The 27890-nt window shown below is 40.9% G+C and overlaps 1 protein-coding gene across 1 annotated transcript in view; it reads left to right on the top strand.

Moving 5' to 3' along the window:
- The window catches only part of PRKAR2A (protein kinase cAMP-dependent type II regulatory subunit alpha), an 80356-nt gene that overhangs the window by 12802 nt on the left and 39664 nt on the right, over window positions 1–27890 (top strand). The window contains exon 2 of the mRNA XM_060161956.1: window positions 24989–25027. Coding sequence (XP_060017939.1) covers window positions 24989–25027 — 39 coding nt within the window. The remainder of the gene's footprint in view (window positions 1–24988; window positions 25028–27890) is intronic.

Raw genomic sequence — 27890 nt, forward strand, 5'->3', positions numbered from 1 at the left:
TGCCCATTTTTGGATTGGGTTGTTTGTTTTTTTGTTATTAAGCTGCATGAGCTGCTTATAAATTTTGGAGATTAATCCTTTGTCAGTTGCTTCATTTGCAAATATTTTCTCCCATTCTGAGGGTTGGCTTTTGGTCTGGTTTATGGTTTCCTTTGCTGTGCAAAAGCTTTGAAGTTTCATTAGGTCCCATCTGCTTATTTTTGTTTTTATTTCCATTTCTCTAGGAAGTGGGTCAAAAAGGATCTTGCTGTGATTTATGTCATAAAGTGTTCTGCCTATGTTTTCCTCTAAGAGTTTGATAGTTTCTGGCCTTACATTTAGGTCTTTAATCCATTTTGAGCTTATTTTTGTGTATGGTGTTAGGGAGTGATCTAATCTCATACTTTTACATGCACCTGTCCAGTTTTCCCAGCACCACTTATTGAAGAGGCTGTCCTTTCTCCACTGTACATTCCTGCCTCCTTTATCAAAGATAAGGTGACCATATGTGCGTGGGTTTATCTCTGGGCTTTCTATCCTGTTCCATTGATCTATCTTTCTGTTTTTGTGCCAGTACCATACTGTCTTGATTACTGTAGCTTTGTAGTATAGTCTGAAGTCAGGGAGCCTGATTCCTCCAGCTCCGTTTTTCGTTCTCAAGATTGCTTTGGCTATTCGGGGTCTTTTGTGTTTCCATACAAATTGTGAAATTTTTTGTTCTAGTTTTGTGAAAAATGCCAGTGGTAGTTTGATAGGGATTGCATTGAATCTGTAGATTGTTTTGGGTAGTAGAGTCATTTTCACAATGTTGATTCTTCCAATCCAAGAACATGGTATATCTCTTCGTCTATTTGTATCATCTTTAATTTCTTTCATCAGTGTCTTATAATTTTCTGCATACAGGTCTTTTGTCTCCTTAGGTAGGTTTATTCCTAGATATTTTATTGTTTTTGTTGCAATGGTAAATGGGAGTGTTTTCTTGATTTCACTTTCAGATTTTTAATCATTAGCATATAGGAATGCCAGAGATTTCTGTGCATTAACTTTGTATCCTGCTACTTTACCAAATTCATTGATTAGCTCTAGTAGTTTTCTGATAGCATCTTTAGGATTCTCTATGTATAGTATCATGTCATCTGCAAACAGTGACAGCTTCACTTCTTCTTTTCCCATTTGGATTCCGTGTATTTCCTTTTCTTCTCTGATTGCTGTGGCTAAAACTTCCAAAACTATGTTGAATAAGAGTGGTGAGAGTGGGCAACCTTGTCTTGTTTCAGATCTTAGTGGAAATGCTTTCAGTTTTTCACCATTGAGGATGATGTTGGCTGTGGGTTTGTCATATATGGCCTTTATTATGTTGAGGAAAGTTCCCTCTATGCCTACTTTCTGCAGAGTTTTTATCATAAATGGGTGTTGAATTTTGTCGAAAGCTTTCTCTGCATCTATTGAGATGATCATATGGTTTTTATTCTTCAATTTGTTAATATGGTGTATCACGTTGATTGATTTGTGTATATTGAAGAATCCTTGCATTCCTGGAATAAACCCCACTTGATCATGATGTATGATCCTTTTAATGGGCTGTTGGATTCTGTTTGCTAGTATTTTGTTGAGGATTTTTGCATCTATGTTCGTCAGTGATATTGGCCTGTAGTTTTCTTTCTTTGTGACATCCTTGTCTGGTTTGGTATCAGGGTGATGGTGGCCTCATAGAATGAGTTTGGGAGTGTTCCTCCCTCTGCTATATTTTGGAAGCGTTTGAGAAGGATAGGTGTTAGCTCTTCTCTAACTGTTTGATAGAATTCGCCTGTGAAGCCATCTGGTCATGGGCTTTTGTTTGTTGGAAGATTTTTAATCACAGTTTCAATTTCAGTGCTTGTGATTGGTCTATTCATATTTTCTGTTTCTTCCTGATTCAGTCTTGGCAGGTTGTGCATTTCTAAGAATTTGTCCATTTCTTCCAGGTTGTCTATTTTATTGGCATAAAGTTGCTTGTAGTAACCTCTCATGATCTTTTGTATTTCTGCAGTGTCAGTTGTTACTTCTCCTCTTTCATTTCTAATTCTGTTGATTTGAGTCTTCTCCCTTTTTTTCTTGATGAGTCTGGCTAGTGGTTTATCAATTTTGTTTATCTTCTCAAAGAACCAGCTTTTAGTTTTATTGATCTTTGCTATTGCTTCCTTCATTTCTTTTTCATTTATTTCTGATCTGATCTTTATGATTTCTTTCCTTCTGCTAACTTTGGGGTTTTTTGTTCTTCTTTCTCTAATTGCTTTAGGTGCAAGGTTAGGTTGTTTATTCGAGATGTTTCCTGTTTCTTAAGGTAGGATTGTATTGCTATAAACTTCCCTCTTAGAACTGCTTTTGCTGCATCCTATAGGTTTTGGGTCATCGTGTCTCCATTGTCATTTGTTTCTAGGTATTTTTTAATTTCCTCTTTGATTTCTTCAGTGATCACTTCGTTATTAAGTGGTGTATTGTTTAGCCTCCATGTGTTTGTATTTTTTACAGATCTTTTCCTGTAATTGATATCTAGTCTCATAGCGTTGTGGTCAGAAAAGATACTTGATACAATTTCAATTTTCTTAAATTTACCAAGGCTTGATTTTGACCCAGGATATGATCAAGTCCTGGAGAATGTGCCATGAGCACTTGAGAAAAATGTGTATTCTGTTGTTTTGGATGGAATGTCCTATAAATATCAATTAAGTCCATCTTGTTTAATGTATCATTTAAAGCTTGAGTTTCCTTATTTATTTTCATTTTGGATGATCTGTCCATTGGTGAAAGTGGGGTGTTAAAGTCTCCTACTATGAACGTGTTACTGTCAATTTCCCCTTTTATGGCTGTTAGTATTTGCCTTATGTATTGAGGTGCTCCTATGTTGGGTGCATAAATATTTACAATTGTTATATCTTCTTCTTGGATCAATCCCTTGATCATTATGTAGTGTCCTTCTTTGTCTCTTCTAATAGTCTTTATTTTAAAGTCTGTTTTGTCTGATATGAGAATTGCTACTCCAGCTTTCTTTTGGTTTCCATTTGCATGGAATATCTTTTTCCATCCCCTTACTTTCAGTCTGTATGTGTCTCTAGGTCTGAAGTGGGTCTCTTGTAGACAGCATATATATGGGTCTTGTTTTTGTATCCATTCAGCCAATCTGTGTCTTTTGGTGGGAGCATTTAGTCCATTTACATTTAAGGTAATTATCAATATGTATGTTCCTATTCCCATTTTCTTAATTGTTTTGGGTTCGTTATTATAGGTCTTTTCCTTCTCTTGTGTTTCTTGCCTAGAGAAGTTCCTTTAGCATTTGTTGTAAAGCTGGTTTGGTGGTGCTGAACTCTCTCAGGTTTTGCTTGTCTGTAAAGGTTTTAATTTCTCCATCAAATCTGAATGAGATCCTTGCTGGGTAGAGTAATCTAGGTTGCAGGTTTTTCTCCTTCATCTCTTTAAATATGTCCTGCCAGTCCCTTCTGGCTTGCAGAGTTTCTGCTGAAAGATCAGCTGTTAACCTTATGGGGATTCCCTTGTGTGTTATTTGTTGTTTTTCCCTTGGTGCTTTTAATATGTTTTCTTTGTATTTAATTTTTGACAGTTTGTTTAATATGTGTCTTGGCTCAGACTATACTACAAAGCTACAGTAATCAAGACATTATGGTACTGGCACAAAAACAGAAAGATAGATCAATGGAACAGGATAGAAAGCCCAGAGATAAACCCACGCACATATGGTCACCTTATCTTTGATAAAGGAGGCAGGAGTGTACAGTGGAGAAAGGACAGCCTCTTCAATAAGTGGTGCTGGGAAAACTGGACAGGTACATGTAGAAGTATGAGATTAGATCACTCCCTAACATCATACACAAAAATAAGCTCAAAATGGATTAAAGACCTAAATGTAAGGCCAGAAACTATCAAACTCTTAGAGGAAAACATAGGCAGGACACTCTATGACATAAATCACAGCAAGATCCTTTTTGAACCACTTCCTAGAGAAATGGAAATAAAAACAAAAATAAGCAGATGGGACCTAATGAAACTTCAAAGCTTTTGCACAGCAAAGGAAACCATAAATCAGACCAAAAGACAACCCTCAGAATGGGAGAAAATATTTGCAAATGAAGCAACTGACAAAGGATTAATCTCCAAAATTTATAAGCAGCTCATGCAGCTTAATAACAAAAAAACAAACAACCCAGTCCAAAAATGGGCAGAAGACCTAAATAGACATTTCTCCAAAGAAGATATACAGGCTGCCAACAAACACATGAAAGAATGCTCAACATCATTAATCATTAGAGAAATGCAAATCTAAACTACAATGAGATATCATCTCACACCAGTCAGAATGGCCATCATCAAAAAATCTAGAAACAATAAATGCTGGAGAGGGTGTGGAGGAAAGGGAACCCTCTTGCACTGCTGGTGGGAATGTAAATTGATACAGCCACTGTGGAGAACAGTATGGAGGTTCCTTAAAAAACTACAAATAGAACTACCATATGACCCAGCAATTCCACTACTGGGCATATACCCTGAGAAAACCATAATTCAAAAAGAGTCATGTACCAAAATGTTCATTGCAGCTCTATTTACAATACCCCGGAGATGGAAACAACCTAAGTGTCCATCATCGGATGAATGGATAAAGAAGATGTGGCACATATATACAATGGAATATTACTCAGCCATAAAAAGAAACGAAAGTGAGCTATTTGTAATGAGGTGGATGGACCTAGAGTCTGTCATACAGAGTGAAGTAAGTCAGAAAGAGAGAGACAAATACCGTATGCTAACACATATATATGGAATTTAAGAAAAAAAAATATCATGAAGAACCTAGGGGTAAGACAGGAATAAAGACACAGACCTACTAGAGAATGGACTTGAGGATATGGGGAGGGGGAAGGGTAAGCTGTGACAAAGCGAGAGAGAGGCATGGACATATATACACTACCAAAACGTAAGGTAGATAGCTAGTGGGAAGCAGCTGCATAGCACAGGGAGATCAGCTCGGTGCTTTGTGACCGCCTGGAGGGATGGGATAGGGAGGGTGGGAGGGAGGGAGACCCAAGAGGGAAGAGATATGGGGATATAAGTATATGTATAACTGATTCACTTTGTTATAAAGCAGAAACTAACACACCATTGTAAAGCAATTATACTCCAATAAAGATGTTTAAAAAAAAAAAGTGTCTTGTCGTATTTCTCCTTGGATTTATCCTCTATGGGACTCTCTGTGCTTCCTGGACTTGGTTAACTATTTCCTTTCCCGTATTAGGGAAGTTTTCAACTATAATCTCTTCAAATATTTTCTCAGTCCCTTTCTTTTTCTCTTCTTCTTCTGGAACCCCTATAATTCGAATGTTGGTGCGTTTAATGTTGCCCCAGAAGTCTCTGAGACTGTCCTCTATTCTTTTCATTCTTTTTTCTTTATTCTGCTCTGCAGTAGTTATTTCCACTATTTTATCTTCCAGGTCACTTATCCATTCTTCTGCCTCAGTTATTCTGCTATTGATCCCATCTAGAGTATTTTTAATTTCATTTATTGTGTTGTTCATTGTTGCTTGTTTCATCTTTAGTTCTTCTAGGTCCTTGTTAAATGTTTCTTGCATTTTGTCTATTCTATTTCCAAGATTTTGGATCATCTTTACTATCATTATTCTGAATTCTTTTTCAGGTAGACTGCCTATTTCCTCTTCATTTGTTAGGTCTGGTGGGTTTTTATCTTGCTCCTTCATCTGCTGTGTGTTTTTCTGTCTTCTCATTTTGCTTATCTTACTGTGTTTGGGGTCTCCTTTTTGCAGGCTGCAGGTTCGTAGTTCCCGTTGTTTTTGGTGTCTGTCCCCAGTGGCTTATGTTGTTTCAGTGGGTTGTGTAGGCTTCCTGGTGGAGGGGACTAGTGCCTGTGTTCTGGTGATGAGGCTGGATCTTGTCTTTCTGGTGGGCAGGTCCCCATCTGGTGGTGTGATTTGGGGTGTGTGTGGACTTATAATGATTTTAGGCAGCCTCTCTGCTAATGGGTGGGGTTGTGTTCCTGTCTTGCTAGTTGTTTGGCATAGGGTGTCCAGCACTGTAGCTTGCTGGTCGTTAAGTGAAGCTGGGTGCTGGTGTTGAGATGGAGATCTCTGGGAGATTTTCACCGTTTGATATTATGTGGAGCTGGGAGGTCTCTTGTGGACCACTGTCCTGAAGTTGGCTCTCCCACCTCAGAGGCACAGCCCTGACTCCTGGCTGCAGCACCAAGAACCTTTCATCCACACGGCTCAGAATAAAAGGGAGAAAAACTGGAAAGAAAGAAAGAAAAAGAAAGGAAGGAAGGAAGAAGGGAGGGAGGGAGGAGGGAAGGAAGGGAAGAAAGAAGATAAAATAAAATAAAATAAAGTAAGATAAAATAAAGTTATTAAAATAAAAAATAATTATTAAGAAAAAATTTTTTAAGAAAAAAAGAAAACGGATGGATAGAACCGTAGGACAAATGGTGGAAGCAAAGCTATACAGACAAAATCTCACACAGAAGCATACACATACACACAAAAAGAGGAAAAGGGGAAAAAATAATAAATGTTGCTCTCAAAGCCCACCTCTTCAATTTGGTATGATTCGTTGTCTATTCATGTATTCCACAGATGCAGGGTACATCAAGTTGATTGTGGAGCTTTAATCCGCTGCTTCTGAGGCTGCTGGGAGAGATTTCCCTTTCTCTTCTTTGTTCTCACAGCTCCCGGGGCTCAGCTTTGGGTTGGGCCCCGCCTCTGCGTGTTGTTCGCAGGAGGGCGTCTGTTCTTCGCTTAGACAGGACTGGGTTAAAGAAGCAGCTGCTTCGGGGACTCTGGCTCACTCAGGCTTGGGGGAGGGAGGGGTACGGAGTGCGGGGCGAGCCTGCGGCGGCAGAGGCCAGCATGACGTTGCACCAGCGTGAGGCGCACCGTGCGTTCTCCCGGGGAAGTTGTCCCTGGATCCCGGGACCCTGGCAGTGGCGGGCTGCACAGGCTCCCTGGAATGGGGGTGTGGATAGTGACCTGTGCTCGCACACAGGCTTCTTGGTGGCGGCGGCAGCAGCCTCAGCGTCTCATGCCCGTCTCTGGGGGATGCGCTTTTAGCCGCGGCTCGCGCCCGTCTCTGGAGCTCCTTTAAGCAGCGCTCTTAATCCCCTCTCCTCGAGCACCAGGAAACAACGAGGGAAGAAAAAGTCTATTGCCTCTGAGGCAGGTTCAGACTTTTCCCCGGACTCCCTCACGGCTAGCCATGGTGCACTAACCCCTTCAGGCTGTGTTCACGCAGCCAACCCCAGTCCTCTCCCTGCGCTCCAACCAAAGGCTGAGCCTCAGCTCCCAGCCCCGCCCGATCCGGCAGGTGAGCAGACAAGCTTCTCGGGCTGGTGAGTGCCAGCCGGCACCGATCCTCTGTGCGGGAATCTTACCGCTTTGCCCTCCGCACCCCTGTTTCTGTGCTCTCCTCCGCGGCTCCGAAGCTTCCCCCTCCGCCACCCGCAGCCTCCGCCCGCGAAGGGGCTTCCTGGTGTGTGGAAACCTTTCCTCCTTCACAGCTCCCTCCCACTGGTGCAGGTCCTGTCCCTATCCTTTTGTCTCTGTTTATTCTTTTTTCTTTTGCCGTACCCAGGTACGGGGGACTTTCTTGCTTTTTGGGAGGTCTGAGGTCTTCTGCCAGCGTTCAGTAGGTGTTCTGTAGGAGTTGTTCCACGTGTAGATGCATTTCTGGTGTATCTGTGGGGAGGAAGGTGATCTCCGCGTCTTACTCTTCCGCCATCTTCCCCTCCAACTCCTACAACTGATTTTTTTTTTTTTTTTTTTTTTTTTGCGGTACACGGGCCTCTCTCTGCCGCGGCCTCTCCCGTTGCGGAGCACAGGCTCCGGATGCGCAGGCTCAGCGGCCATGGCTCACGGGCCCAGCCACGCCGCGGCCTGTGGGATCCTCCCTGACTGGGGCACGAACCCGCGTCCCCTGCATCGGCAGGCTGACTCTCAACCACTGTGCCACCAGGGAAGCCCTCTACAACTGATTTTTGTATGTTGATCTTGTATCCTGCAACTTGTAGATTCTTTAGGATTTTCTATATAAGATCATGTAATTTGTGAATAGTTTTATTTGTTTCTTTTCAATTTGAGTGCCTTTTAATTTATTTATCTTGCCTAATTGCTCTGTCTAGGACCTTCAATAGTGTGCTGAATAAAAGTGACTAAAGCAGGCGTCCTTGTCTTGTTCTTGATCTAGGGGAAATTTTTTCAGTCTTCTACCATTAAGTAAGATGTTAGTTATGGATTTTTCATAAATGCTTTTACTATGTTGAGGAAATTGTCTTTAATTCCTAGTTTGTTGGGTACAAACGGGTGTTGGATTTTGTCGGATGTTTTTTCTGCATCAATTGAGATCATCATGTGGTTTTTTCCCTTTCATTCTTTTAATATGTGGTATATTACATTTTAATTTTTGTATGTTGAACCAACCTTGCATTCTTGGGATAGATCCCCCTTGGTCATGGTGTAAGGTATAATCCTTTTAATATGCTGCTGGATTTAGTTTGCCAGTATTTTGTTGTCATAATGATTTTTCTACTGTATTTTGCAAATTTAGTATATTATATTATTATTATAAATAATAATAATTATTCCCCATTTAGGTTGCCTCCAAATATTTGCTAGTATAAACTTTTCTTTAATACATACACCTTTTTTTTTAAATAAGTTTTATTTATTTATGGCTGTATTGGGTCTTTGTTGCTGTGTGCGGGCTTTCTCTAGTTGCGGCGAGCAGGAGTACTCTTTGTTCTGGTGTGTGGGCTTCTCATTGTGGTGGCTTCTCTTGTTGTGGAGCACAGGCTCTAGGTGCGTGGGCTTGCTTCAGTAGTTGTGGCACACGGGCTCTAGAGCGCAGGCTCAGTAGTTGTGGTGCACGGGCTTAGTTGCCCTGCGGCATGTGAGATCTTCCCGGACCAGGGCTTGAACCCGTGTTCCCTGCATTGGCAGGTGGATTCTTAACCACTGCGCCACCAGGGAAGCCCCAGCTTCTTTTTTAACAACTGACAATTTATTAAAATAGTTGATTTAAGTATCTGCAATGATGACTTCAACCTTGATTCCTGGCTCAGTACTGACAAAAATAATCTGTTTAATTATCTCAGAAGGACTGTGCAAGTCAATGAGTTGCTTGTGGATGCTCATTTGAAAAAGATCCCAAGTCAGTACCTTTACCACAAGGAGTTTTTCTAAGTAGTGATTCTCATAGTCTTGGTAGGCATCCAAACTAATCCTTTCACTTTGAGATTCTTTTTCTTTGCTCCTCTGATCAAGTCAGCACACGCCTTCGACAGAGATTTACATTGTGGTTGGTTAGCGTAATTCTAGTTTGGTAAATCACCACCTCTGGTTCCATGGGTGATTTTCTGTTATATTTAAGAACCATGGCTGTGGTGAGGCTTCCTCATAGACTTGTTCCTTGGGGAAAACCAACAGTGGTGAGTTGGGAGCAGAAGCTGGAAGCAAGAGCCGGCAGACCTGAGTTCTGCTGCAGCTGTGACTGTATCTTCTCAAAGAGTGCATAAGGTGTTTTTTTTTTTTCATTGTTGACTTATTTACCTAGAATAGATTTCTAGAAACAGAATTATTGTGTCAAAAGATACATTTTTTGGCATTTAATAAGTACTATGTGGTCATATTGCTTTTCAGAAGGATTGTGTCAATCAGTATACACAGTTACCAGCAATATATATGAATACCAAATTTGTTGTACAGTTAAAAAAATTAAAATACAGTTGATGCACCCCAGTGTTCATAGCAGCACTATTTACAATAGCCAAGACATGGAAGCAACCTAGGTGTTCATTGACAAATGAATGGACAAAGAAGATGTGAGATACACACACACACACACACACACACACACACACACACACACACACACACACAATGGAATACCACTCAGTCATAAAGAAAGAATGAAATAAAACCATTTACAGCAACATGGATGGACCTAGAAATTATCATACTATGTTAAGTAAGTCAGATAGAGAAAGACAAATACCGTATGATGTCACTTATATGTGGAATCTAAAAAAATGATACAAATGAACTTACTTACAAAACAGACTTACAGACATAGAAAACAAACCTATGGTTACCAAAGGGGAAAGAGGGGAGGGATAAATTAGGAGTTTGGGATTGAAATATACACACTGCTATATATACAAGAGATAACCAACAAGGACATACTGTATAGCACAGGGAACTCTACTTAATATTATCTTGTAATAACCAATAATGGAAAAGAATCTGAAAAAGAATATGTATATATATATGTATAACTGAATCACTTTGCTGTACACCTGAAACTAACACAACATTGTAAATCAACTATTTCAATAAAAATTTTTTTAAAATGCAATTGACATGCTGTATATTATGTTAGTTTCAGATGTACTACATCGTGTTTTGACATTTTGCATACATTATGAAATGATCACCCAAATTTGTTGTACACTTGAAGCACAAGGTATTAAAATTTTTTGAAAAGAATTAACTTTTGGAAAAATTTCTCAGTGTTTTACTTTCAATTTTATTCATTTTAAGAATGTTGAACCTTTATCTTCATCTAATGTCTGCTTATGTTCAATATGTGACTGTATATTTGAGATACTTATTTTGATAGAGTTGATAAGAATTATTGAATCCCTACTTTTAGAAGGTGAGGAAGAGAGGAAAGTCAAGGTTCACCCTGACCTGGGGTGAACCTGTTATGATTCTTGGAGTACTAGGGGGATATACTGTTAACAAAGATACTAGGTAAAAGAAAAACTGTTGTTTCTCTACTCAAGACACTTCTGACACTAACTACCTGGAGTTAGTGCAGACTGTACAGGTTAATGCTCAGTCCCAAAAGACTGCCCTCTACTTCAGACGCTAATCAAAAATCCAGGCCTCCTGTACTTCGAACTGACCAGCTATAAATTTGGGGTCCCATGACCCCACTTTAAGTTTGATAATTTGCTCAAATGGCTCATGGAACTTAGGAAAGTGCTTTACTTACTGTTCCTGGCTTATTATAAAGGATACAACTAGGTACAACGAAATGAAAGAGATGACATAGGTCAAGGTATGTAGGAAGGGGCACAGAACCTCTGTGCCCTCTCCGAGCACACCACCTTCCCATACCTCAATGTGTTCACCAACCTGGAAGCTCTCAGAACCCCTTCATTTAGGGTTTTTAATGGAGGCTGCATTACATAGGCATGATTGATTAAATCATCAAGGATGAACTCAATCCCCAGCTCATCGTCCCTCCCTGTAGGTCAAGGTGTAGGGCTGAAATTTCCAGCCCTCTAATCACAGGGTTGTTCTTCTCATAACCGGTCTTCATCTTGCAAGTGTCACCTCATTAGCATAAACTCAGTTTGGTTGAAAGGGACTTATTTTGAATAACAAAAGACTCTCCTCTCACCTCTGTCACTGAGGAAATTTCAGGCTTTAGGAGCTCTGCCAGGAATCTGGGCTGAAAACCAAATATATATTTCTTGTTATATTACAATATCAGACTGGGAAATTTAAAAAAATTTTTTAAATTTTTATTTTATATTGGAGTATAGTTGATTTAATTGATATATAACATTGTATTAGTTTACAGTATATAACATAATTTCATATATGTATATATTGTGAACTGATTAGTTAACATTCATCACCTCACAGGTAAACTTTATTGTGATTAGAACTTTTTTTTTTTTTTTTGCGTACGCGGGCCTCTCACTGTTGTGGCCTCTCCCGTTGCGGAGCACAGGCTCCGGACGCGCAGGCCCAGCATTCATGGCTCACGGGCCTAGCCTCTCTGCGGCATGTGAGATCTTCCCGGACCGGTATTATTATTATTTTTAAATTTTATTTATTTTATTTTTGGCTGCGTTGGGTCTTTGTTGCTGCATGCGGGCTTTCTCTACTTGCGGCAGAGTGGGGGCTACTCTGTTGTGCCATGTGAGCTTAGAAGTTGTGGCTCGTGGGCTCTAGAGCGTAAGCTCAGTAGTTGTGGCACATGGGCTTAGTTGCTCTGCGGCATGTGGGATCTTCCCGGACCAGGGATTGAACCCGTGTCCCTTGCATTGGCAGGCGGATTCTTAACCACTGCGCCACCAGGGAAGCCCCTTTGGTGTGGTTTTGATTTGCATTTCTCTAATGACTAGTAATGTTGAACATCTTTTCATGTGCGTGTTGTCTATTGGTATATCTTCTTCAAAGTGTCTATTCAGGTCCTGAGTCTATGTTTTAACTGGGTTATTTGTCTTTTTGTTGTTGAATTGTAAGTGTTCTTTATATATTTTGGATACTAGTCTCTTACCCTATATGTGATTTGCAAATATTTTTCCCATTTTGTGAGTTGTCTTTTTATACTCTTGTAGCACACGTTTTAAATTTTGATTAAGTTGTTTATCTATTTTTTTCTTTTGTTGCTGTGCTTTGAGTTTCATACCTAGTCTGCTTTCTCTGTGTTTCTACCCTAGCTCTCTTCTTTTCCTTGGACAACCACAGAAGTTTCTTATCTCAAATGCCTTGCTCTCTCTAGTTCATTCTCCACCCAGTAGCTGGGGAGATTTTTTTAAAACGGAGACCAGATCATATCAATCTTCAGTTCAAATCCCCTCATTGCAAGTGGAATGAAATTCACATATCTTCTGTGGTTCACACAGTCCTGCAAGATTTGATCCATATTTTTCTCTCTACCTTCTCTCTCTTGCCCTATCCATCCTTGCCTGCTACACTTGTTGCCTGGCTCTTTCTCTCTCTAAGTAGTCTGTGTTTGCTGTTGGTCCTTCCTGAATCTTTCTTCTGTGGCTCTGACCAGCTGGCTCCTCTTCATTTAAGCCTCAGCTTTAGAGAGGCTTTTCCAGATTGCCCTGCCTAGAGTGGGTCCCTCTGGTTACATTAGAGCTCAAGTAATGATCTAGAATTCTTATTTGGTTTTTGTTATTTTTCTCTCAATAGAACAGAAGCTCTGTGAGGATGGGGAATTTTCATTTTCTTTGTTTTGTTTTCAACACTTAGCATACAGACAGGCCTATAATGTATACTTAAAAAGATCTTGTTGAGTACATGAGTGAGTTTATGACTGAGGAGCTGATTTTGGAGACTGCTATCACAGAGTATATTGTGGGAGCACAGAGAAGGGAGCTAAGGTAGGAACTAAACTGGGCATCAGTGGTGTTGCAAGCAGTGAAGAGGTCAAGTTGGGTAAGGCCAGTGTTGAAATGATTGGACCCAGCTGTAATTCCAGGGACAGGATAGAGGCTTCAGTGGGGTTGTGGTAGAAGAGGTCAGGTGCCAGTGGGTCAGGGAGTTTGTGTGTGTTTGTGTGTGTGTGTGTGTGTGTGTGTGTGTGTGTGTGAGAGAGAGAGAGAGAGAGAGAGAGAGACAGGGAGGGAGAGAGGGAGGGAGACGCGGGCTGCAGAAGACTCAGACAAGGAATGGGGAGTACATTTTGAAGAAGTAAAGAAAGGACCTGGTGGTAGCTTGAAGAAGTACAGGTATGAGGGAAGGTCTTTGGTTTTGTTTTATTAGGTTAGAGTCACAATTAGCATGTTCACATGCAGAGGGAAATGAGCCAGTGGAGAGGTAGCATCTGATGGAGCAAGGTCCTAGAATGGCGGGTGGGGAGGTGGCTTAGAATGGAGAAAAAAACTGGGGACATCTCTTATTCAGAAACTGGAGAGGAGTGTTATTTGCTTTAGCTGTTATTTAATTTAAAGGGTAATTTAAGGTTTTACTTCTTTTATTTATTTATTTATTTATTTTTGGCTGCATTGGGTCTTCATTGCTGCGCCCGGGCTTTCTCTAGTTGTGGCGAGCGGGGGCTACTCTTCGTTGTGGTGCGCGGGCTTCTCTTTGTGGTGGCTTCTCTTGTTGAGGAGCACAGGCTCTAGGCGCACAGGCTTCAGTAGTTGCGGCGCGCGGGCTCTAGAGCTCAAGCTCAGTAGTTGTGGCGCACGGGCTTAGTTGCTCCACGGCATGTGGGATCTTCCTGGACCAGGGTTCAAACCCATGTCCCCTGCTTTGGCAGGTGGATTCTTAACCACTGCGCCACCAGGGAAGCCCTAAGGTTTTACTTATTTGTGCCCTTGATTCAAGGCCTTGTCTTTTACTTACTTGACTCTCATAGCAGTGAATATTTAAGCTAAGGGAAAACAGTATAGAAGTTTCTCAAAAAATTTAAAATAGAACTACCATATGACCCAGCAATTCCACTTCCAGGTATTTTTTCAAAGAAAAGAAAAACACTAATTCAGAAAATAAATGCACCGCTACGCTCAAGGCAGCATTATTTACAAGATAAGGACGCAGCCTAAGTGCCCATTGATAGGTGAATGGATAAAGATGTGGTATACATTCACAGTGGAATATTACTCAGCTAAAAAAGAGAATGAAATCTTGCCATTTATGACAACATGGATGGACCTAGAGGGTATTATGCTAAGCAAAATAGGTCAGACAGAGAAAGACAAATACTGTATGATTTCACTTATATGTGGAATTTAACAAATAAAACAAACAAATGTATTAAAACAGACTCATAGATACAGAGAACAAACTGGTGATTACCATAGGGGAGTGAAGTCAGGGGATGAATGAAATAGGTGAGGGAGATTGAGAGGTACAGACTTCTAGTAATTAAACAAGTCACAGGGATGTAATGTACAGCACAGGGAATATAGTTAATAACATTGTAATAATTTTTTATGGTGACAGATGGTAACGAGTTACCAGGGTGATCATTTTGTAGTATATAAATATATTAAATTACTGTGTTGTACGTCTGAAACTAATATAATATTGTAAGTCAATTATACTTCAAATTTAAAAAGATAAAAACATATGGTCTGCTAGGGCTGTTCTTGCGTATTATATTCTCACAATAGGTTTTTCTCAGGTAGTTTTTCCCATTTAGTGTAAAATTTAGTGTATGACTCTGGAATTTTAAAAAAGGTAGGCGTAGGAAAAAAAAAAAGGTAGGCGTGTTTAGCTTGTAATTTTTCTTTTGCATTTGAGGTTCCATTTAAATGAATTTAAGATTCAAAAATAGATGGCTTGGGCTTCCCTGGTGGCGCAGTGGTTGAGAGTCCGCCTGCCGATGCAGGGGACACGGGTTCGTGCCCCGGTCTTGGAAGATCCCACATGCCGCGGAGAGGCTGGGCCCGTGAGCCATGGCCACTGAGCCTGTGCATCCGGAGCCTGTGCTCCGCAACGGGAGAGGCCACAACAGTGAGAAGCCTGCGTATGCAAAAAAAAAAAAAAAAAAAAAAAAATAGATGGCTTGAGTTTTTCTTAGTCCAAGACCTGATATCTGCCAGGGAATTTGTTAACAACAGTTTTGAGATGTGATACCCACAAGATATTGTATGTGAAGACAGTGACTAGTGATGTCAAAATTTGGATAAACCAGTGGCTGGAGAATTATTGTTCAGTTTGCAGTGTTATAATTAAACACTTTTTTTGAGGCATCCATTATTTTTAAACAAAAGTAAAATTATGATTAGAGGAGAATTTGCTTCATGCTGTAAATACATATATTTATCACGTTTTGTCATGTTCTTGATGGCTCTTTTCAGAAAGATTGAACCTTTTTTGTTTGGTGACTCCATGATCATTAACAGGGCAGCTGATTTGTCTTGCCATTACTAGACCAAGTGTCCAATGCTCAACTAATGGGTTGGTTTCTCAACCAGAAGGAGAAGCCCCATCTGGTTGGTGATGCTCCAGGGTTTTTTTCTAGCAATCTGTAGATAATTCTCAGAGTATGGTTCAATTTAATGCATACCAAATTGTAAAAATGGTGTATAAGTCTAGTAGATGAGTGGTATCTGAAATGCTAATAAGTGAGAATGGGATTTAGCACCCTAAAACGAGTGGTCTTGCATATCTTTTTAAATGCTTGTCTTTATTTTTGTAAGTTGGCTAGGGAGTTTTCACAGTTTGTTTTTGTTGAATAATAAAGAATGTGTCTGGCCTTTGTCCCAGATTCCTGGCACAGAACTTCCAAAACTCTTAGAATTTCCCAAGTGATAGGAGTATTTTTGTTTTTCATGAGCCCTCTTGGATCATATCTGAGTTTATGTTTATGAGATGATTCAAGATGGGGCCTGGTCACCAGAAAGACTAACCATATAATCAGAACACTGGGACTTTGAGCCAATCTGACCTCTGGGGAAAGGTGAGGGGCTGGAGATGGAGGTTAATCTCATGGCCCCTGATTCAGTCAGTCATATCTATGGAATGAAACCCCAATAAGACTCTGAACATCAGAGCTTGGTGGAGCTTCCTGGTTGGTGATATGCTTGGAGGATAATGCACCCTGATTCCTTTTTTTTTTTTTTGGCTGCATCAGGACTTAGTTGCGGCACATGGGATCTTTCGTTGCGTCACGTGGGCTCTTTTTGGCGTGCGGGTTTCCCTCTCTCTAGTTGTGGCATGCGAGCTCCAGGGCATGTGGGCTCTGTGGTTTGCGGGCCACAGGCTCTCTTGTTGAGGCGCCTGGGCTCTGTAGTTGTGGTGCCACGGGCTTAGTTGCCCCGCAGCATGTGGGTTCTTATTTCCCAGACCAGGGATCAAACCTGTGTCCCCTGCAGCGGAAGGCGGATTCTTTACCACTGGACCACCAGGGAAGTCCCTGATGCACCTTGATTCTATGAGGAGAGGGCATGGAAACTCTGTGTTCAGGACCCTTCCAGACTTTGCCCTATGTGTATCTTCATTTGGCTAGTCCTGATTTGTATCCTTTCTAATAAAACTGTAATAATAAGTATAGTGCTTTCTAAAGTTCTGTGACTTGTTCTAGCAAGTCAAACCTGAGGAGTTGTGGGAGCCTCTGAATTTGTAGCCAGTTGTTCAGAAATGTTGTTGGCCTGCGGACCACCAAAGTGCAACTGGAGTAAGGACAGTCTTGTTGGGAACCATGTCCTTGAACTATGGAATCCGATGCTACTCTGGGTCATTAGCATCAGAATTGTATTGAAGTTCACCAGTTGGTGTCAGAATAGTTTTATATTCCTGTTATAATTCAACTTAAATTGGTGGCCAAATGTGAGTTGATGAGATGATATACCCAAGAAAGGGGGCATGGCTTTTAGTCCTTTCCAGCCCAGGTAATAGGCAATCATTCATTTAGCCCATTTACATTTAGTGTCTGTGTATGACAAGGCCTGTACTAGACAAAAAGTGGTAGGAAATTCCCCATCCCTGCAGCTTAGGAGCTTTTTATGTGATGTAGTAGACACATGGGATTTTTGTGTGCTGTGATAGAGAAGGAATGCTCAGCCCTTGGAATGGCGCTGTCTTCTTTGACAGGACATTGGGGCTGGGTTAGAGATGGGTCTTCTAGGCAGTGTGTACTTTAGGACCAGAGAGATGTCCAGTGTACTAGTGTGGATGGGGACAGGGGGTTGTGGGTGCCAGTGGTTGTTTCAGAATAAGTGACTGTGTTTACTGGCTGGAAGTATGTGTTAGGGCAGTGCTTTTGCAGAGTGGTAAATGCACCACCTGTATAAGAATTACCCTGTCCACCAAGGGCGGAAAGTGGCTGGGGGGTGGTGGTGGTGGGATGAATTGGGAGATTGGGATTGACATATATACACTAATATGTATAAAATAGATAACTCGGGCTTCCCTGGTGGCGCAGTGGTTGAGGGTCCGCCTGCCAATGCAGGAGACGTGGGTTCGTGCCCCGGTCCGGGAAGATCCCACATGCCGCGGAGCGGCTGGGCCCGTGAGCCATGGCCACTGAGACTGCACGTCCGGAGCCTGTGCTCCGCAACAGGAGAAGCCACAACAGTGAGAGGCCCGCGTACTGAAAAAAGAAAAGAATTACCCTGTTCACTGGTTCCCCCGTCCCCTTACAGAAATGCTCATTTTCTTTTCTACTTTTTTTTTTATGATGGAAAATGTCGATTAGTGACACTAGTAAGATGAATAGTGTAATACCGCCCCCCATCTACTTATCCCCAACTCCATTAACTCATGGCTGGTGATTCAATTTATAGTGTTTGCTAATTTCTCTTTGGGAGTATTTACCCATTTATTTAATTACTATGCCAGTTTCAAGCTACCACACAATTTTACTGAACAAGGAGTTAGGGAAAGATTCTCAGAATCAGTTCTCCTTACCTGGGGCAAGGTGGCCCCAGCTCATGACTCTTTCCCACTCAAACTAGCTTCCTCTTACTTTTTTAAAAATTTATTTATTTAATTTATTTATTTTTGGCCGTGTTGAGTCTTTGTTGCTGCACGCAGGCTTTCTCTATTTGTGGTGAGCAGGGGCTACTCTTTGTTGCAGTGCACGGGCTTCTCATTGCGGTGGCTTCTCTTGTTGTGGAGCACGGGCTCTAGGCGTGCGGGCTTCAGTAGTTGTGGCACACGGGCTCAAGAGCACAGGCTCAGTAGTTGTGGTGCACAGGCTTAGTTGCTCCATGTCATGCGGGATCTTCCCGTACCAGGGATTGAACCCATGGCCCTTGCATTGGCAGGCGGATTCTTAACCACTGCACCACCAGGGAAGTCCCACACCTTCCTCCTTTTTAAAAAAATTTCAGAAATAATTCTATCCATAAGTATTTAGGTTTATATCTCTAAGGACTAGTTTTAAAAATATACCCACAAAACTTTTATTACATCTAAAATAATTAACAATAATTCCTTAGTATCAAATATTTGATTTGTGTTCAAACTTCTCCACACATCTCCAGATAGGTTCCAAGAATTACATTTGGCTGCTTTATCTCTTAAGTCTCTTTTAGTCTATAGGATCTTTCTTGATCTCTCTCTTTTTTCCTTTGAAGCTTATTTGTAGAATAAAGTTTATTTTGTAGATTTTTTTCACAATGTACAGTTTGCTGATTGCATCCCCATGATGTTTGCATCAAAGTTCCCCATCCCCTGTTTTTCCTCTAATTTCATAATTGGCACTAGAGCAGTGGCTTTCAAATGAGGTTCCAGGATCAATAACGTCAGCATCATCTGGGAAACTTATTAGAAATACAGATTCTTGTCTTCACTCCAGGCCTATTGAATCAGAAACTCTGAGGAAGGGGCCCTGTAGTTTTCTAAATGATTCTGATGCACCCTAAAGTTTGAGAACCACTGCTGTATAGGCTTGATCAGATTCAGGTTTGTCCCTCTTCCACCCCCCATTCCCTTACCCCCACCAGCTGTTTCATGGCTGTTGATGTGTTTTCCATTAGAAGGCACTTAAGACTGACTGGTCTCTCCTTTATGATGCTGATGTTCATGTTGATCATTGCCTAGGCTATATCCGTTATTTCACTGGGGTTGCAAATGGCATTGTTCTAATTGTATCATTCCTTCTTTTTTAAAAAAATATTTTATTTATTTATTTGACTGTATTGGGTCTTAGTTGTGGCATGTAGGATCTTCATTGCAGCATGCGGGCTCTTTCATTGCAGCACGTGGGCTTCTCTCTAGTTGTGGCACACGGGCTCCAGAGTGTGCGGGCTCAGTAGTTGCAGTGCACAGGCTCTATTGTTGTGGGGTGCAGGCTCCGAGCGTGGGGCTCAGTAGTTGCAGCATGTGGGCTCTCTAGTTGAGGTACACAAGCTCAGTAGTAGTGGTGTGTGGGCTTAGTTGCCCCACAGCATGTGGGATCTTAGTTCCCTGACCAGGGATCGAACCCACGTACTCTGCATTGGAAGGCGGATTCTTAACCAATGGACCACCAGGGAAGTCCCTCTATCATTCCTTCTTCATGCATAAGCTGGAAAAACTTCCCCTCATTAACTCTTAGGTTACCCTGTGGAATAGTTTGTTCAGAAAAGGCAGGATAAACGATGAGTCTTTGCTTTTATCTACCTGTTTTCAGAATAAGTTCTCTAGCATCTGCCAAAGATGACAAATGAAGTCCTGTAACAAATCAGTGTAAATTTAAAGATTTAACTGTATTTGATGTTTTATCCATTGTCATTTTGTTCTTATTTGATGCTCATATTATCCTATCTTTGTGTCATGGGAACCTCTTCAGGTTTTCTCCTAATTCCTTTTGACATGATCCTAGCAGTCTTTTATAGTGTCCTTGATTTCTGGTAGAAGATTTTCTAGTCTTGTTACATGTTTAGCTCCAGACCAGGAATTAGCAATTTCTTCAAGGAACGCTGTTTCTCTTTAGACAAAAATAGTAGAGATCATAAAATGCATGGTAGGGCTGCTCTTTACTCCAGAGGTTAGTCATATTTCCAGTTTAAACTTAGGACTATAATGCTTTTACTCAACCTAATGTATATCCTTTTTTTGTTTGTTTGTTTTTTGTTTGTTTGTTTGTTTTGTGGTACGCGGGCCTCTCACTGTTGTGGCCTCTCCCGTTGCGGAGCACAGGCTCTGGACGCGCAGGCTCAGCGGCCATGGCTCACGGGCCTAGCCGCTCCGCGGCATGTGGGATCTTCCCGGACCGGGTTACGAACCCGTGTCCCCTGCATCGGCAGGCGGACTCTCAACCACTGCGCCACCAGGGAAGCCCATGTATATCCTTTAATGCCAGAAATCCCAGTATTCAATAACACAGTTACTCATTTTCTTTATCCCATAATGCCCACATAACAGTCTCAGAATCGTAGACTAGCAGTATTATTTCTGAAAACTATTTCTTCAGTGCTTGTTATCTTTAGAGTATACCCTGCTAGGATATCCAATTAAAGTCATTTGAAATAGTTCTTTGTGTGATTCTCCTCCCAATTAAATATACAGTTAGTTTGCTTTATGTTTTGGGGATTTCTTTTTCAAATTTAATTTTATAATTATGTAAAATATTTACATGGTTCCAAAGTCAACCAAATAAGGTATATTCAGAGAAGCCTGGCTTGTACCCTTGTAGCTTCCACCTGGTTCCCTCCGCTGTTGTAGTGATTTTCATCCTTGGGAGCTTTTAAAAAATACTGATGCTCAGACTCCACATCACATTGTAAAGCAACCATACTCCAAAAAAATTAATAATAAATAAATTTTAAAAATAAAAAAAATTCAAAAAGAATAGCAGCATTCTTTCCCTCTTCTGACCCATAGAGAAAGCAGAATGAATTTGTGTGTGAAATCATGGTGGATTTTTTTTTTTTGTCTTCTCTGTTTTCCTTCCTTTCCGTTCTCTGTTTTTTTTCTTAATTGTGAGCCAATGAGTCCCATAGTTTATTGATTGGGTCTCAGAACCCTAAATGGGGTACTCGGTGCTTTTCTTGGACTTTTCTTGCATCATTGAGTGTTCCTCCTTTGACACCCTGCTTCTCCCTCATCTATGTTTCCAGGCACCCTGGGACATTTACACTCTCCAAAAACTTTCTTGCCTTTGGGGCTTTCGTCAAGTTATTTCATCTGCCCAGAGATGCACTTTCACCCCCGCCTATGGAGGCTCAGCATAATTGCCACCCATTGGTGGCAGCCCTTCCTGGCAATCCCTTTGTTTGATTAACCACTCTAATGGGCCTGCCCTAACAGCTGCTTTGTAGTCCACTTTTGAGATTTACTGTTCTGTGCTATGTTTTACTATGCTGAGGTCCTCCAAACACAAGGCCCTCATTAATGCCCTGCTTCTGTTATTTGCCTCTGTACACAGCTGGTGTTGCTAACATCCTACCAGCCCAGCTTTAAGTTGAGTGTGCCTATTGGCCACAGCAGTTGTAGAATCTTGAGTCCTGAGCTTTGCCCTGCCCTAGCTGTGCTTGGATTATGTTCTCCGGATTTGGTTTGGTTTGGGTTTAATATTTTTTTATTTGGTTGCGCCAGGTCTTAGTTGTGGCAGGTGGGCTCCTTAGTTGTGGCTTGCCGGCTCCTTAGTTGCAGCTCGAGGACTCCTTAGTTGCGGCATGTGGGCTCCTTAGTTGTGGCTTGCCGGATCCTTAGTTGTGGCATATGAACGCTTAGTTGTGGCATGCATGTGGGATCTAGTTCCCTGACGAGGGATCGAACCCGGGCCCCCTGCATTGGGAGGGTGGAGTCTTAACCACTGCGCCACTAGGGAAGTCCCTGTTCTCCAGGTTTTTATGCCGTATTCTACCATGTTCATAGTGAAGATTCTATTGTCCATCATGTTCAGTTTAAAATAGGAGAGACTTTGGGATATGTTTTCAAATTCTCCAGCATGTTCTTAATATTCACCACATAAAATATTCTACCTGCTCAAAGAACCATGTTTTAATTTCAGGGTATGTCAGCATTTATGAGTTCATTTAATCAGGAATAATGACTTTTAGTTTCCACTGAGATTTCATTTGTTAATATTTTTGAGGCACATGTTTTCAGATCAGGTAACCTAAATTATAAGTCTTCCTATTCCCTATGTATTTGTTTATAATAGAAAAGGAGAGCATTTTAGGCATTGTTTTTCTGCTGGAAGATTTTCTCATACTTACACTGGTTGAATACTTTGACCCACATAAACTCTGATGTGCTCTGTTTTGGGCTATTTAAGCAGTGGTGAAATTACAATAGATGGTCTCTGTCTGCTGTAGTCATTAATTACATTCTCTGTGCCTTGGCATTGTATCTTGCTCCAACTGCAGCTGACCTCTGGCCCTGTGAAAGCTTTTAAGATGTGTACTAATTTAAAACGAAATAACACATAGATTTATCAGGCAGCATGTTTGTGTTTTTAATTACATTTTACACTGCAAGTCACTTTTTTTTTTAAGTACTTTTGAACTCTTTCACAGAGGGAGTGCTTTAGGAATTTAAAAAATCATTTTGTCTTTTTTGCATGATATATGAAAGCATTGATTTTTTTTCTTTTTTTGCGGTACGCGGGCCTCTCACCACTGCGGCCTCTCCCGTCGCAGAGCACAGGCTCCGGACGCACGGGCCCAGCGGCCACGGCCCATGAGACCAGCCGCTCCGCGGCATGCGGGATCCTCCCGGACCAGGGCACAAACCCGCGCCCCCTGCATCGGCAGGCGGACTCCCAACCACCGCGCCACCAGGGAAGCCCAAAAGTATTGATTTTAAGTTTGCATTTTAAAATTTTGATTCCTTCTTTTATGTCTTTGTTTTAAACATACTCTTCTTTTTTTATGATAGTTCTATAATCTTGATATCTCACCCTTTGAAGTATCCCCTGATAGCACCCATACTAAATTGTTTCACTGTGTACTTTATAATTTTAGGTTGTATACTAATTTTAATGGGGTTTTAATTATGGAAATTCCATGAGGCCTGGGTTGAGGGTTTATGCTGGTGTACATTTCATCTGTCTACCTGAGTGACAAGCACATGTGTTTCAGATGATCAAAGGAAACTCTCCCACATCTCTCAAGCTAGAAAGCAAGCTCCATGAAATCAGGGATCTTTGTTTTGCTTACTAATGTCTCCCAAATTGTCTACTGTAGTGCATGGCACATACTAGGTACTCTACCTATATTTGTTGAACTGAATCACTTCCTTTCCTTGGTGGATGGATTAATTTTGACTAATCCACTTTTTATTGAAGAAGTAGTGACAGACTATTGTAGGTACTTTCAGGAATGCTGGGGTTTTCTTTTGACTATTTGCCTATTTGTTCCAGTAACATGACTTTGACCCTGTGCTGTGCAAAAAGATAATCCTAATCCTGTTAAGATGAATGAGCATTTGCCTCCTTCCTGGGTCTATGTTTTTTTCAGAGACCTCGCATTAGAGTTTGGCTCTCTGAGCCATCTTCAATTTGTTTTTCACTAATCCTCAAATTTCTGTTTTTTGGAGGGTTATAAGGCATATTTTATATATTTTAAAAATAAAATTAATCAGATTAATGTTTGAAGGTGAAAAAAACCACCTTGTTTATTTTTTTTTATAAATTTATTTTTGGCTACATTGGGTCTTCGTTGCTGCTTGCGGGCTTTCTCTAGTTGCAGCGAGCGGGGGCTGCCCATCATTGCTGTGTGCGGGCTTCTCATTGTGGTGGATTCTCTTGTTGCGGAGCATGGGCTCTAGGCCCGTGGGCTTCAGTAGTTGTGGCACGCAGGCTTAGTAGTTGTGGCTCATGGGCTGCATGGGCTTAGTTGCTCTGCAGCATGTGGGATCTTCCCTGACCAGGGCTCGAACCCGTGTCCCCTGCATTGGCAGACAGATTCTTAACTGCTGTACCACCAGGGAAGTCCCTCCACCTTGTTTAAATGATATATAGTTCAGTGGTAAGAATTTAGATAACCATCAAACATAAGGAATGTTAGGTGAAAAGTAGGAAAAATTAGCAAAACAACTTTTTTTTGTTGTTTTAACCTAAAAACATGATCAATTTTTCTGATTAATACAGTGACTGTGGGTGGAGAAAATCCACCTGTATTGAGGGAGAGTATAACTTCATGGTTAATTTTTTATTTTAGTGTAATACTCATTATTTTATTTTATTTTTTAAAAAATATTTATTTTTTAATTTATTTGGTTGCATCAGGTCTTAGTTGCGGCAGGCGGGCTCCTTAGTTGCAGTTCACCAGCTCCTTAGTTGTGGCACGTGGGCATGCGAACTCCTAGTTGTGGCATGCATGTGGGATCTAGTTCCCTGACCAGGGATCAAACCTGGGCCCCCTGCATTGGGAGCGAGGAGTCTTATCCACTGTGCCACCAAGGAAGTCCCTCATTAAGTTATTTTAAAATGAAATGTAAATGCAGGTCTAGCAGGTCTTGGAATTATCTTTAAAAGAAGAAAATTTAACTATTTGATATCATAAAATTACCAGTAAATTTAGTAGACTTCTTATTCATTTGGTGTGATACAAATTAGGTGGAACTTGGATGTCAACAGAAATAAAATTGCCACCCACGTTGAAGTTATAAAGAGCTTGTTTTCAAAGACATATATTATTCTTTATATTGTCTTTATGTGATCTTGTTGAACCACTGTCTCTGGCTGATTATGGACGAATATGAATTGATCCACCACTTGGTATTGAGGTTCCTAGTTCTGTTGTCAAAGATCTTTGCAAAAAGGGAGGATAAAGATGGAGTCATGTGATACAATGATGACTAAACATTGCTTCTTTGTTTTGCAGTTCCAGTTCCTAACAGATTTGATCGGCGGCGAGTATCAGGTATGTGTTCTTTTTCATAGCATACTACTGAAATGCTATTTTAAGATGGGATTATCGTAAATAAAAATAAAGTGATCTTTTTAATAAAAAGGTAAGTTGATAGCATTATAGAACATTATAAAAATTACCTGTGGTTCCTTCATTCTGTTTCATTTTAAGTTCTGAGTATATATGTACTTATTTTTATATTATTATAATCAGTTTGTCTCATTTATGTCATTAATATTTTTCCATGTTCATAATTATGGCTTCTAAAAACAACTTTTCATATTACTTCTTCTGGCATTCTATATTATGCTTGCCATTAGCTTCTTGCTTACATTGTTGAGCCACTTAAATTACTTCCTCAGTAATAGTGCTGGAAGTAGCATTCTCTGGTCAGAGACTGAGCGTTGCCTTGGCTTTTTCTGTGTATTGCTTACTAGAGATAGTCTACAAAATAGGCTACAGGGAGAAAGACACCCTGCAAAGACCTCTTTTCCACCACCATCTCACTAACATAGGCAGTGCCTACTCCTTTCATTTATTTTTTTAATATATTTTTATATTGTTGACTTACAAACATACTCCTTTAATTTAGATGTAAGATATATCTCAAATTGTTTTATTTGGGATTCGTTTGATTATTAACCAAAAATTAACATTTTCCAAATATGGGAAATCTATTTTATTTTCTTGTATGGGACTAGTTTGATGATATTTTTCCCTTTTATCTGTTGTGCTCGAGATTATTTTTTATAAGTGTGAATAAATTTCTATCATGATTTTTAATTTATTTATTGATTGATTGACTTTTGGCTATGTTGGGTCTTCGTTGCTGTGTGCGGGCTTTCTCTAGTTGAGGAGAGCGGGGGCTACTCTTCATTGCGGTGTGCAGGCTTCTCATTGCGGTGGCTTCTCTTGTTGCGGAGCACGGGCTCTAGGTGCGCAGGCGTCAGTAGTTGTGGCACGAAGGCTCAGTAGTTGTGGCTCGCGGGCTCTAGAGCTTAGGCTCAGTAGTTGTGGCACGTGGGCTTAGTTGCTCCACGGTGTGTGGGATCTTCCCGGACCAGGGCTCAAACCCATGTCCCCTGCATTGGCAGGCAGATTCTTAACCACTGCGCCACGAGGAAAGCCCCTATCATGATTTTTAACCTTTTGAAATTTTTAATACAAAATTTTCCAGGTTGGTGTGCTACTTATTTTAATTTTGCTGTTTTTTATTGATTTAAAAATTTTGATCTGTGACTGGTACCTTGAACACTACCTGGCACAGAGCAGGTACTCAGTAAATATTTATTGACTATGTACATCTCTTTTTTTTTTTCATAATTATTCCTAAGCTGAGAAGGTCCCCATTTTTTCATAGAGCTGATAAATATGTTTTCTGAAAGTTTTTCTTATAATAAGATGCTTGACTTTTAGATACATGTGGAGTTTGTTTGATGGTACTGTTGGGATGTTTATGTGTTTCAAAATTGCTATGCGAGCTGTATGTGTCACATCATTCTTTCATATCCCCTTGTTCTGGGAAGGTTTCTTGACTTTAAATTGTCATATGACCTAACATCTGATAAGGCTTAGAATCTCTTTCCTATCCCTCAATCATTTTCTTTGAGAAAATCTGCTCATTTATGTTTTGAGAAAGTTTTTGGTAAGGTTGTACACCAAAGTCTGTTGAAAGGAGTTTGAAGAATATGTTGTTACTTATAGAAAGTCATTTACAGAGGCCGGACTTCCCTGGTGGTCCAGTGGTTAGGACTCTGCACTTCCATTGCAGGGGGCACAGGTTCGATCCCTAGTTGGGGGGGGGTCCCAACATGCCGTGAGGTGCAGCCAAAAAAGAAAAAAAAAGTCTTACAGAGAGGAAATAGAATAGAAATTGAGGCTAGTATGAGACCCATGAGCTACTATCTCCCATTTCTGTTCATCCCTGCACCCCTTTTTACCAAAGATTAGTAATAGCTCTTGACATCTGTGGGACAGGCCTGGGGAATGGAGAGTGCAGTGACATCTCCTCCAGAGGTCACAGACGGTCACAGATGAATTGCTGCGTAGCCTCTCCGTCAATGTGGTTCAGTCCTTGAACTCTACGGAGGACTCAGACGAGTACTGGGTATTATCCCTACCCTTAGCTTTTACAATCTTACTGAAGAGTTAAAACTTTTTAATATCATTCAAATGTTAAGTGAAAAAAAGGGATTCTTAATAGAGTCCAAAATGATTATTCAGGAGAGCAAATAACTTGTTAGCAATAGCTAACATTTTTTGAGTGCAGGCTGTGTGCTAGGTGCACATTTTTAAGGTCTTTCTAAATGCCTGCCTTGTATTGTTGAATATAATCCTCAGACTAACACTGAGATACATGCTATGATTATCCCATTGTATGGATAGGGAAACTTGGGGGCAAAGCAGAGGTTAAGTAACTTGCAACAGTTGAGGTGATAAAGTGCCCACAGATAGCATGGTTCCTAAGTACTACCCTTTAGCATCCCTATGTACCCCTTTCTTACCCTCTGGAACTCTTGGTCAGTCTTCAGCTAAATCCGTAGACTCAGAGAACAGAGCCTGTTCTCTGAGTGCAGTCTTCATCTTCCTGATCTAGCTGAAACTTGGCCTGCCCTGCAGGCTTTTCAAATGGCTCATTTCTCGTTCACTTTCCTTGTAACACTGACAGGAGGTGGGTGAATATCTCTACTGTTCCTCATTGCTGCTTCCAGGCCATTCTCTCTCCCTCCTCCCTAAAACCCTCGACTTCAAACCTCACATTATATTCTACCAGCCACTGCCCCTCCTTGTTTTTGTCCTCTAATAACCCCCAGGTTGTTCCTTCTTATTTCCACATAGATAATCCTTGCAGTCTGGTCTTTCCATTCCTTGACCT

The sequence above is a fragment of the Lagenorhynchus albirostris genome, chromosome 10 (assembly GCF_949774975.1).
Source record: "Lagenorhynchus albirostris chromosome 10, mLagAlb1.1, whole genome shotgun sequence".
NCBI lineage: Eukaryota > Metazoa > Chordata > Mammalia > Artiodactyla > Delphinidae > Lagenorhynchus > Lagenorhynchus albirostris.